This window comes from Microcebus murinus, chromosome 3, assembly GCF_040939455.1.
Source record: "Microcebus murinus isolate Inina chromosome 3, M.murinus_Inina_mat1.0, whole genome shotgun sequence".
Taxonomy (NCBI): Eukaryota; Metazoa; Chordata; class Mammalia; order Primates; family Cheirogaleidae; genus Microcebus; species Microcebus murinus.
Genome location: NC_134106.1, coordinates 56,751,819 through 56,764,410, shown reverse-complemented (window position 1 = coordinate 56,764,410; position 12,592 = coordinate 56,751,819). Strand labels below are relative to the sequence as shown.

The window sequence follows — 12,592 nt, the reverse complement described above, 5'->3', positions numbered from 1 at the left end:
CATGTATTTTTATTTCACTAGGTAACAACATAATACTTTCACTTACTACAAAATCACGAGCAGATACTAATACTTCAAAATATTACAGAGAGTTGAGTGAAAAACTGATACAATTTTAGGCTGAAAAGCTAAAGGAGTTTGGTTGTAGCATGTAAAAATCCCCTATTTAATAGTCATCTCTAGCTTAGCATTCCTGATGAAAATGGTGAACATAACAACAATGTATTCTATCATTTTATTATATTTCAATCTAAAATTTAACTTTCTAGATTTTAGAACACAATATATGAGTTTATAAAAGAAATAAAAATTACTTTCCAATGCATCTAGGCTAATATTTCAATTAGTTCTTATTCTCTGAGAACATTCTGACCAAACTGTAGAGTACATCTGTTGGTGATACATGGGAAGAAATAAATAGTCTTTGAAATGTGTGTTCCAGGGAAATAGAGTGGCTATAAAAAATAAACTTTGCCACCAGAAATAAAGAGTCAACTATATTTGGAGGTGGAAAGGCCACACAGATGTCACTTAAATAGCCTTAAAGTGTGCTACTCTAGAATTAAATAAGAAGAAAAGAACAAGTCCGCTTTGTAGCTCTACACACTCACAAGAATAAAAACAAATTGAGAGACAACTATCGTCTTGTCCGGGGTCATGCTGACTGGGGGCAGGCATAGGAAGACGACCAATACTTCCATGATCACAGCAAAGCTCTGATTCTGGAGTTTCCAAAACCCTGAACTTATCCTTTGACTGGAGACCCACCCTCCATTTTCTTTATGCTTCTGCCATCAAATCTCCTGGCCTTGATTGTCATACCAACGTGTCATTTGGGAACATAACACATATAGTCCTGCTAAGAAGGGCAAAGGTACAATTTACACAAAGAATAATAAAAGGGGGAGATGGCAAGGTTTCTGGCCACTCCATGCAGTCGCTGATCCATTCTTCTGACTGCTCGTGTGGTTGATAGCATTCCCCCACATGTTTTGTTGGCACCTCACAACCATTCTGTCAGTAGGTATCACAGGTGTTGCCTTTGTCCTATCAAAGAGGTTTTGCCTAGGGCCACACGGGTGATCTTCTAGTTCCAAAATACTAACTTGCAAGATTCAAAACACCAGAGAAAGCAGGTTGGAAAGTGGGATGAGACTTCAATAAGCCTGTGGACTCACTATTGGGTCCAACGCCACCCATTTGTATGTCCCCTTCTTTCCTGGGTGCCCAGGGCTCTCCCATCCCCTGGTAGATGCATCTGATTTGCATTCCTTGCCATGGAATCGCATGGTTTCATTCACACTGAGGAGTAGAAATGTGGTGGCTTTTCTCACCCAGCAGTACCTCCATTTCAAAAAAGAAGTAAGGCTTTATCCAAGTGAATAATGACCAGGATGGGATTCAGGCACAAGTGACAAAGGTATCTTGCCCTCGAATCATACCAGTGAGGGCTGTCTGGTTAGCAGGGAACTCCTCCTCGCTCACATTTGAGAGCTGGTAGAAATAGAAAAATGACTGACGTCCACATCCATGAGGTGTTGTGTCTACTTTCAAAGATTCTATGCATCACAAACATGGAGATGTGAGAAGGAAAGTAAGGACTTAAGGGGAAGCCTAATTGGCCCAAGACAGAAAAAAATCCTTACACCTGGAGAGCCTCAGCCCCTACCCGCAGCCCCATAGGCTTCTAGAGATCCTGTGTTGACTTCTTCCACTTGTACATCCCTTCCCCCCTAGGGGCAAAAAAATCCATGGAACCAAGGAGACATGTCCACCCTGAGCTCAGGCTTTCCTTTCCAGACTTGCTCCAGGTCCCAAGACCCCACAATTCCCTGTCCAAATGGCATCCACTGTCTGTGTGGCTTCTCCAAGTCCATGCTCCTGAAGATGAGCCTCACCATGTATGTGCAGAGCCTCAGGCTGTGGCCACAGCGCAGCATGGGAGAAAAACTCTGCACAGCACTTAGCCATGGGTGCTGGGTGTCTATGTGCATGCCTGCAAGGTGCCTCGAGGTGAGGGTCAGAAGCAGGGATGAGAAGAGAAGGGCTGCGGAAAGAGCTGGGAGTCTCTTCTGTATTCCTGCCCCTGCCTTTCAGACGTTAGGAGTGAACTCAGGCCTAAGAACATTCCTAGAGATGGGCTACATTCGTGTCTGAGTTGGTCCAGAGACACCCTCACACTATTAACAAATGCACTGCAGTCCTACATGCTTACTCTTGTTTCTTTCTGGAAGCCCCCATATTCCCAACTGTCTGTACCACAACACTTTCTTTGGTTTGATTCCTGTTTCATTTTGCCAACTAAATGTCATCAACATATACAGACAGGTTTCACCTGTGCCTAGTGGTGCATAAATTAGACACTCAGTGAACTCTGGCCACTGGTGACAGTGTCTAGTCTCATGGTGCCCCTTGAACAGTGTTCACAGAGCCGTCCATTTACCGCACCCTCTGCGTTTACCCCACCCCAGCAAGCCAGGAGCTCTTGGTTGATCCAAGCACACGGGTCCGTGTCCCAGAGATCCTGCCTTGTGTTTAAACTTGGCAGGGTCCGTGGGGTTATTTCAGCCTGATGCAGTCCACCTCTTCCGTGGCAGGCACCCCGGTGGTTTTGAGATCCAGGTCCGCGCTGGACTTGCCGCCCTTGTACGAGGCCTTCCAGTGGAGCAGCAGGATCTTCTTGAAGTACTTGATGGTGTTGTTCTTGACGGTGACGAAGCACAGCGTGTTGATCATGCTGTTGCTCATGGCGATGCACTCCACGACGTAGAAGGCGGTCAGGTAGTGCTTCTCCTTCACGAACACGGCGGGGAAGAAGTCGCGCACGACGGTGAAGCCGTAGAAGGGCGCCCAGCACAGCACGTAGGCGCTGAGGACGCCCACGAGCACCAGCACCGTCTTCCTGCGGCAGCGCAGCCGCTTGCGGATCTGCTCCGTCTGGAAGCCGGGCACCGCCTTGAACCACAGCTCCCGGGAGATCCTGGCGTAGCACAGGGCCATGGTGACCACCGGGCCCACGAACTCCACGCCCACGATGAAGAGGAAGTAGGACCTGTAGTAGAGCTGCTGGTCCACGGGCCAGATCTGGCCGCAGAAGATCTTCTCCTGGCTCTTGACGATGACGAGGACCGTCTCGGTGGTGAAGTAGGCGGAGGGGATGGCGATGAGGATGGACACGGCCCACACCAAGGCGATCAGGCCGGTGGCCGTCTGACACTTCATCCGCGGTCGCAGCGGGTGGACGATGGCCAGATACCTGGGCGGGAACACAAGGGGAGGCAGCCGCCGTTAGGAGGGAGCGCGGGGGTCACCGTTGCGCCCCGCTGGGAGGCGCGACTGGGTGGTGTGTGGGCCCCGCGGCAGGCGGGCTTCCGCGAGAGGCGGGCTTGGCCGCAAACCCCAGCCCCACCTCCACCGCCACCCGGCTGGGAAACGCCAGGCAAGTTTTGCTTAGCCCCTCCCAGCCTCAGTTTCCTTATCTGCAAAAGTTTGTTTGCTTTTAAAGATTCATTGTGGTAATGCATCCACATTCCTGGCACAGTGTTAAACCTAGTATGCACTCAAAACACCGTAACAATTATTATTAAATGTGGTGATACCCCCCATCCGTTTCTAGCCTGGCACAATTCCCAGCTCCATCCTGTGCTCAGGGCATTTGTTCTAATTACTTCACAGTTTAGAGCTAAAAGAGTTGTTGGGATCATTCCAAAGAGCTGTTGGGAGAATCTGCCCTTTCCAATGGGAGGAGTGGGCAAAGTTTTTCTTCATTCCACATTTTAAAAATGTGTATGGATGTGCATGCAAAGGTGGAGGAAAAGCATGTGACCATTCATCTCATTTTCCAGGTGGAGAGACGGAAGCCAGTGAGAGATGAGTGACTTTCTCAAGGTCATCTACCACAGGACCCTTGACAGAAAACATTTAACCCTACCTCACAGGGTTGATGTGAAAATCAATTGAAAATATACATGAATGTATTTTTTTTTTAACCACAAAGCACCAGACAGTAAAAGATACTGCTTTTGCGCTTTCCAAAGGAAAAGAAAAAAAAAAAAAACCCACACTGCTGTTGACCGCAGTGGCACAGGAGTGAAGAGAGAGCACTTTCTGGGAGATGTGAGTCATCGTGCGGTTCCAGAGCTGATAGCATCCTTCCCAGAGAGAGTGCACAGACTTACGCAGACAGCTCCGGTTTCCTGGAAGACATTCTGTGGCTGGCAGGAGATGGAAGTTGGAAAAGGGAAAGGTGGGAAGTGAAGTGGGAGGGAAGGGCTAGTCAACAATGGAAACAGACACATTCTCTCGTGTCCACGGCTCATCCCGGGTAGGACCAAGGGCAAAGGAGACAGGGGCCTGAAGGAAAGCCAAACCAGTTCTGTTTCCTTTGAAACCAGTCCCTGTCAGGGCATCTTTCTTGGGGTTGTGATTTGAACAGAGGTTCATTCTTTTGTTTGTTTGTTTGTTTCTTTCACTTTTTTGTATTTCTACCATTTCCTCCCCTCCCCCACAGCAGAGGCAGTGGGACACATTGAGGAGTTCGCTAGGGTGGGACTCTCGCTCTCTTCTAGCTCCCAGAAGATGTTGGAAGAAGTGGGATGGGTTGTGTCCACCCTCTGGACACCCAGCTGGCCACCATTCCTGGCACTCTAGCCAATCTCTCAAGTGCCAAGTGCCTACGGGTAAAAGGAGAATGTCTTCAGGGTGTTGACAGTGCTGCTGTCTGTGCACAGGTGTGGGCCCTTCACAAAGACCAAGGTGCTCCTCATGTAACCAGGGCGTCAAACTTGCTCTCACTCACAACAAAAACTAAGAGTTTAGAGCTTCTGCTCTCACCAGCTCGCTCGCTGTCTGTCTACTCTACCACGTTCAGCTCATTCATCTAAGAAAATTTCCATGTTCATATGTGTTCACTATATGAGTTTTCACTATATCATTCTATTTCTTCTTTTTTCAATACTGACTTCTTAAACCTTTATGTTGTTTCAAACTCAGAATGTGTTTTCAAGGACTGTGTGGGAGAGAATACCAACCCAGGACTCAGAAGACCAACAATCTAATCCCAGCTTTGTCACAAGTCTGCTCTGTGAATCGGAGTCATTTTTCTTAGCCCTGCAGGTTTTAATTTCTGTAAAATGGGAACATCACATAAATACTATGAGGATGCACTGAGACACTGCATATAAATAAGGGCAAGCTATTAATATACAGGAAACTATTAGTATCTTTAAATGTCTTTTATTTTTTTTTTCGAAGTTATTCTGTATATACCACAATTTTCCCTTACCTGTTTTTGGTAAAAACTGTATTTGCAAGTTCTCTCCTACGTTCTATTTCATTGGATTCAACTCTTCACATCAAAACTAATCTTCCGGGTAAGATGTGACAGCCCATCAGTTTTTTCATCCTGGCTCGCTGACATCACCACACTGCAGCCCCCCCCCCCCAGGTTAGTGCCAGGAACTGTGCAAGAGGCCTTCCTGATAGATACATTTACCAATAGGCAAACTGCAGAAAACTGTTTCAAGGCTTTTCCATCAGCCTTGGCTAGGCTAGGATCAGAACTCCATAACTACAGTATTAGCAATGCTTGCTTATGTTTGTAAAGAAGTTTACAATTTACAGAGCATTTTCAAATCCACTTTTTCACTAGGTAATCCCAACCTTATTAAATAGGTGAGAGCAAAGATGCTCACATTACAGGTGAGTAAACTGAGTCCTGGAGAAGTTGAATAACCTGCCAAAAGCCACTCAGCTAGAAACGGACAGAACCATGATTCAGACACATAACTTCTTGCAAATCCAGTGGCCTCCCCAATAGTGCTATTTGCCCCCTCCCTTTCCAGCAATGCCCATTCCTCCTGTCTTCCTGGCATCCCAGCAGCCCGTCCCCACTTTCCTCTCCATCACAGTTGGTTTCTACCTGTGGCTGTTCCAAGAAGGGGTCAGACAATTGGCAGCTACTTTTCTTTGTTTATGAGTATGCCTTTGGCTTGCCCTGTGTGTCTGCCACTGCAGTGGCTTAGGTCCAGATTAATCTAGAGCCAATAATTCCCAGGCAACAAAGAATAAAGGCTGCTGGACAAAGCCATGTCCAGGCCCAGGCAATGACTGTGTGATAATAGTGGGCTGGGTGATCAAGCAAAGAGCATTTGGGCTCCCTCTCTGTCCCCAGGACGCAGCCCCACATCTAATTATGGCAACAGCCGTTCTAGGAGCTAGTAGGCTGGTTTTGGGATGGGCACAGAATGCACAACCTGCTCCTTGGGCCAGCCAGCCTGCCCTGACCAATGAACTCACCAGGGGTGCTGGTGCTTCCTAAGATTGGGTGAGGGTACGCAAGCCTTGGTTGGCCTCATCAAGACAGAAGCAGAGGGCTTTCCAGTGGGTACACAGACGGGCTGGTAACAGAAGGGTGGGTTCCCTAGTGCCCCACGTGTTGTGGGATCTGAGGGATATACCTCAAGGACAGTACTGGGGTCTCCATATCAAAGAGAAAGCCCAGCCAGTGGAAAGCAAGGGAGCAGGAGAGAGTTCTCTCAAGATCTTTTTCTGCTCCCTTCTGCCATCAGCTCTGACTGTCTTGGCCTAGGTCTTGAGATCCCCTGGAATATGGCCCTGTCCTTCCTGATCTCTACTCTCCTTACGTTTCTTGCCCCTGCCTGACATACCTCTCCAAGGTACCTCATACTCACTCAGGCACTCCTACCTCTAGACTTTTGCAAACACTCTTCTATCCTCTTGGAAAAACGTTCCTCTCCTTTGCTGATGCTTATTTGTTGATAGCCAGTTAAAAGTCCACCTCTTCCAAAAAGCCTCTTATGACTGCTCTAGTACACAACAAACTTGCTCTTCACTAAATTCTACCTCGAATTTATCCTTTACTTATTCTGTAACCATTTCATACGTGGTAGTTCTCCCCCACGCCCCACTCTAGACAGTAAGCTCCCCCAGAGCAGCGATCGTGTCTTCTTTTATAAACTTTGGCTGTCTGCGAATTCTGGGCACCTACGAGGATTTTAATGAAACTTCACCCTCATCTAATGCCTGGCACTGGGTGAATAGAAACTAAAAAGCCAGGGTGACAGTTCTCAAAAAGATCACAACATTTTTTTGCAAAAAAAGACATAAATACATTTACCCAGCATGAGACTGGGAGGCAGTCTGGGGCTAGAGAATAAAAGGTTGGAAGAACAGGCAAAGGGGTTTGACCAGACTTTGTGGACAATGGAGTTCTAGTGGTCTTTTAGTAAGAGAGGTGAGACGTGTACAAGGCATGAGATTAATCCAGCAGTAGCCTTCCTTATTTCCCTCAGGCCACAGGGGCCTTCTCTGTGTTCCTAGAACCTATCAGGTTTGTTCCTGCCTTGGGGCTTTTGCACTCATAATTCCCTTCGTCTGGAAGGCCTCCTCCCAGTCTGCACAAGGCAGGCTTTCTCCCTCTCCCAGTGCATTGGTTGGTCAAACATCTTCTCAGAGACACTTCTACTGACTGCTCACCTGGAGTAGGTCCCACCTCAGTCGCTAGATGTTTCCATGTGTGTTTGTTTTTGTTCAGGGTATTTCTCGCTTCTGAAATTACCTTCCTTTTTAGCTTGCCTGATTGTTATCTCTCTTCCATCCTCTGAGTATAAGCTCCATGGGGACAAGGAGCTTTTTTGTCTTGTCATGTCCCTGGTGTTTGGAATAGTATCTGTCACATCACAGTCACTCTATAAAAATGCATGATTTGAATGAATGCCTGGATGAATGAATGGCATTTGGGAATGGACTGTGAGGGGAGTAGGCTGACAGGTGGGCAGAGCAAAGAGACACTGAAGGTAGGAAGACCAAGGGGAGACTAGGATAGTCCAGCATTGAGGGAAGAAGGTGGATATTGCCTGGACCTAGAAATCGAATAAATGCTGGTGAGGAGGAGAGAGCAGCTGGGACAAAAAAGACTTTCCAGTTTAAGTGCCTGGAAGAACAATAATATGAATGGAAATCTAAGCAGATAGAGGATAAATAGTTCTATTCAGCTCTTTCTTAGAAACCTTGTATTCATGTTTTTAAATCACATCATAAAAACAATCACTTCAATGAAAAGAGGTTAGTGGATCAGAAATATGCCTTAGTTTATCTTTTTTGTTGTAGTTGTTTCTACAAGGGTTAATTTAAGAATTATAATATCCACTGTGAGTGCTTACTCTGATTTAAACATTGTTATAAGCAGCTACATATATTATTTCACTCACAAAGTGAAATGCAAAGCAACTCAATACAACATTAGGTTTTTTTTTATTATCCCCATTTTGACAGATGAGAAAACTGAGGCAGAGAAAGGTCGAATAACTAACATAAGGCCGTACAGCTATTAGGTGGTACAGCATCAATTTAAACTCAGAAAGAATAACTGCTAAACCTATTTCTGCAGAAATTCATTAAATAAAAGCATTTTTACAACTGTATGTGTATTTGTTATACCAAGATAAAAATTAGTTGCCCAAAACTAACCTGAAAATCAGTGATGAAATCCTCAACAATAAATGAAGCAGACAAAAATCAATGAATTCCTAGACCACAAAATTGAAATTAGATGTTCACGACACATAAAAATAATGTGAAACAAAGATCACGAACATCAATAAAGAACTTCATGCATTGGAGCAGCCAGTTAGTCAGCCAAGACTACCGTGCTACCCACAATTCAGCACTTGTCCCCTCTGTGACAACTGGGTGGCCCAGTGCAGGCACACAGTGCTTTTCTCTAACATCGGGGTGAGAGTTTTCAGTCACAACCCCACTCTAATCAATAACAGTCCCCACAATGAAAGCACGTTCCCTCATTTATCTTTCTAATTGTATGTAGTTTTCATTGTGTTGAGTCATGCTGCAAGGGAAATGCCTACAGTATTTCAGACAAGCTGAGTTTGATATGAAAGCAGGATATGAGCTTGAAGGAGTTTAGTAAATCGAAGTGGATTGATTGACATAGATATTACCTCTTACATGTGCAGAATAACCCAATGCCCCTGAGTTTATCCTGGCTTTTTCCCCCTTGAAGCTGCTCCTTCCAACAATTGTCACCCCTTTCAGCAAGTGGACCCCTACATGGTAAAATGGGTCCCACCCAGGGAGCGGGGTCCCACTCCACAGCAGGCACCTACCTACCCCACTTTCAGTAGCTGAGAGCACACCATAGGAAAAGTTTTTTGTCTTGCTGGCAAGACAATTCAGGAAATGACCCCCGATGCTTTGCCCTGTTCATGTGCTAAGAGAGAAGGTGGCACTTTCCATTTTCAGAAAAGTTCAGAGACAAAATCTCTGGAGCTGTTCCTTGGCAGCTCTGAAGGGAACCTGGGAGACAGTATTCTGCTTGACTGTCTCCCTCCTGCTCCTTCTGTAGCAGGGTCCTTGCCTAGCTGAACAAAATGCCGTGGTGCTCCACGACTCAGGTGGAGAACCCTGGTCAAGTAGTAGTAGCCGTCTGCAAAGATGCTACCGCTGAGCACGCTGGCAGGCCAAGGGCTGTTTAAGCTGCTAACTCCTTGACATTCTTCCTTGGTTTAGGTGCCTGGGAGAAAGGAGACCGAGGCTCCACTCCTGAGTGGTTTTAAAGACAGACTCCTGGCCGGGCGCGGTGGCTCACGCCTGTAATCCTAGCTCTTGGGAGGCCGAGGCGGGCGGATTGCTCAAGGTCAGGAGTTCAAAACCAGCCTGAGCAAGAGCGAGACCCCGTCTCTACTATAAATAGAAAGAAATTAATTGGCCAACTAATATATATATAAAAAATTAGCCGGGCATGGTGGCGCATGCCTGTAGTCCCAGCTACTCGGGAGGCTGAGGCAGAAGGATCGCTCGAGCCCAGGAGTTTGAGGTTGCTGTGAGCTAGGCTGACGCCACGGCACTCACTCTAGCCTGGACAACAAACCGAGACTCTGTCTCAAAAAAAAAAAAAAAAAAGACAGACTCCTTAGTGATCCCTTTCCTCAAGTTATCCTTGTCCAGGTCATCCTAGCCCTGCCTGCCCTGTCTATGGCTTCAGAAAACACACACCACCATGTTTCCCCAAAAATAAGACCTACCCATAAAGTAAGCCCTAGCAGGATTTCTAAGCATTTGTGCAATATAAGCCCTCCCCCCAAAATAAGACCTAGTGATGCGCGTGGCTACGCAGCATTTCTGCACAACCCACACATTTCAACACCGAGCAGTAAAGAAGACAAGCTGCCCTTCTCATCTATCCCATGAGAGTTCCATTGCTCAACATGAGAGATTGGGGCCAATGGTTCTAAAGGAAATAGAGTTGCAAGAAATTCAGGACGGAATTTGGGGTTTGGAGAGTTATGATGATGTTCCAGAAGAAGATGACTTACTTATATTTGAATAAATGTAGATTGTTGTACCATACTTAAAAAAAAATAACACATCCCCTGAAATAAGCCCTGGGGTGTCTTCTTGAGGAAAAATAAATATAAGACCCTATCTTATTTTCGGGGAAACATGGTACTAGCTGTGCTCCTCCCTGGAACACTGCCCTTGGGTGCCCTGACTGTGAGGGCCAGGTCAACCCCCACCCCTGAGCCCCGAGGCCGTGGAACAGGGAGAGCATGTGTGCTTCAGGCTCTCTGGATTAAGGAAGAGAGGAGACGAGCTGTTCAGACTCAAGTACAAGGAGGCCTGCTTTGACCCTTAGGGTAACTGCTTCTAGACTGTAACAAGGTGCTTTGTAATGACTGTCCAACTGTGGGCAGAGGAGCTTGCAAAGACTGCCCCCCAGGGAAAAAAGACCACTCTGGCCCATTAGCAGAAGTTTATATTAAATGAAAAGACTAAATTTAAAAAAGATATGCAAAGGCTGTATTTACCATCAACTAGACACAGTCTTTTGCACTATTCCATGTAAATGGATGAAAAGGTGTAAAGTGATGAATGCAGCAATAACAATAAAAAGTAAGTAAGCATATGCTTCATTTTTTTCAAAACAAATCCATCAATCTTATTTAGAAATCGCCTGGTGCTAGGAGGTCATATTTTGGTAGAGAAAGTCTTGCTAAGATAGAAACTTCCTTCAAGTTTTCCAAATTGACCAAGAGGTAACTGCCTAGAAGTTCAACTTATCCCTCAACACCTCCTCTTGCCTGTCTATGCTAGACCTTGAATAGGTACAGCATCTAGGAGCATGTCCACAGCAGAGGGGAAGGAGGTGATCAAAAGCCTCTGGCCACCCAACCCTCAGGGTCTCTGCTGCCTCTGCCTGACCAGAGCTGGAAAAGTGGAGCTCTTCTCACCATTCGGTCACTGCTTTAAGTCCCCAATGCAAACACGATGCCTGTCATCAATCTGCAGCTGCAGTAAAAGAGAGGAAATTCCAATGCCTTCCTCCCTGGCCACCTTTGTTGCCCCTACTGCCCCTGTGCTCACCTGTCAATGGCAATGGCCAGCAGGGCATTGGTGGAAACGTAGAGAGAGACCGTGCGCAGGTAGTTGACAGAGGTGCACAGAACGTGGCCATGCTGCCAGGAGAGCTGGCGCACCACATAGTAGTCCATCTCAAAGGGGCAGCAGACAATGGCCACCAGGAAGTCAGAGATGGCCAGGTTGGCAATGAGCAGGTTGGTGAGGTTGCGCAGCTTCCGGTAGCGGGCCAGGGCAGCAATAAAGATGAAGTTGCCGATGCCACAGACCAGCATGATGCCCACCAGGGCCATGCCAATGACAATCCTGGCAGCAAAGAAAGTCCGGGAATTGGTTACATCCTCATCTTCATCCAAGGGCATATCATAGTCGCCGTAGCTGAAGTTGAATGGGAAGGAAGCAGCGTAGGCTCCGTGGGGGTCAAGCACAGAAAAGGAGTTGGTGGAAGTGTTGGTGGTGTTCTCATCCATGATCCCTGTGGTGATCTCCATTGGCCAGGTGGTGCTATGGGCAACACTGCTAGGAATTCCTGGGGGCATTGTCTGCAAGGCTGAAGTCTCCCCTCTTTGTTGACACTTGGCTCTCCCTTAATGAGTCAGAGTGTCCCTGCCAGCATCCTTGGGGTACAGTATCGAAGCTTCATTCTAAGCCTTTGAAAGACATACAAAGAGTTAGCTACATGTTGAAGTGAACCCGGCCAAATTTAAAATCACCCTGTAACCTAAGCAGACCCATTAGCCACCTGCTCAGAGGGAGCATAGCATTATGGAGTAGAAATGAAGGAACCAATAAGAGAAAACCAATGAATGAAAACCACACACTCAATTAGGGAAGAGTGGACTGCTAGAGAGACACCCAGGCACTGACTGAGTTTATTTCTGCTCCACTGAAGACTCTGAAACGTTGCACTTTTTCTCAAGGACTCAAGTTGGGAGTGTGGGGAGGCTGAAGAGAAATGACCTGCTCCACTCACGGCTCTGACTGCCTGAACTCTGTCCTCGTGGAATAGTCCCATTCCCATTCTGTGGTAGCAATCACTCCTTCTCAGTGGCTTAAAAGAAATGACTCTGAATGCCATCAAAGAGGGAGGGCTTTGAGGCAAGCCTGTCTGCTCTCCATGAGCTGGTCTTCTGGCAAAACAACGACGATATCCCTCTCTCCTCACTGGGCTCCCCGTTCCCACGTCAAAATCTGCTGT

General features: G+C 46.8%; 1 protein-coding gene across 1 annotated transcript; it reads right to left on the bottom strand.

Moving 5' to 3' along the window:
• Positions 1 to 1,763: 1,763 nt before the first annotated feature.
• PROKR1 (prokineticin receptor 1) lies at positions 1,764 to 12,038 on the bottom strand. The gene is made up of 2 exons (XM_012750051.2): positions 11,401 to 12,038; positions 1,764 to 3,256 (listed from the first exon to the last, which is right to left on the bottom strand). Exons 1-2 carry the CDS (start codon positions 11,931 to 11,933, stop codon positions 2,560 to 2,562), a joined length of 1,230 nt encoding a protein of 409 aa, XP_012605505.2. The 5' UTR covers positions 11,934 to 12,038; the 3' UTR covers positions 1,764 to 2,559.
• Positions 12,039 to 12,592: the final 554 nt, after the last annotated feature.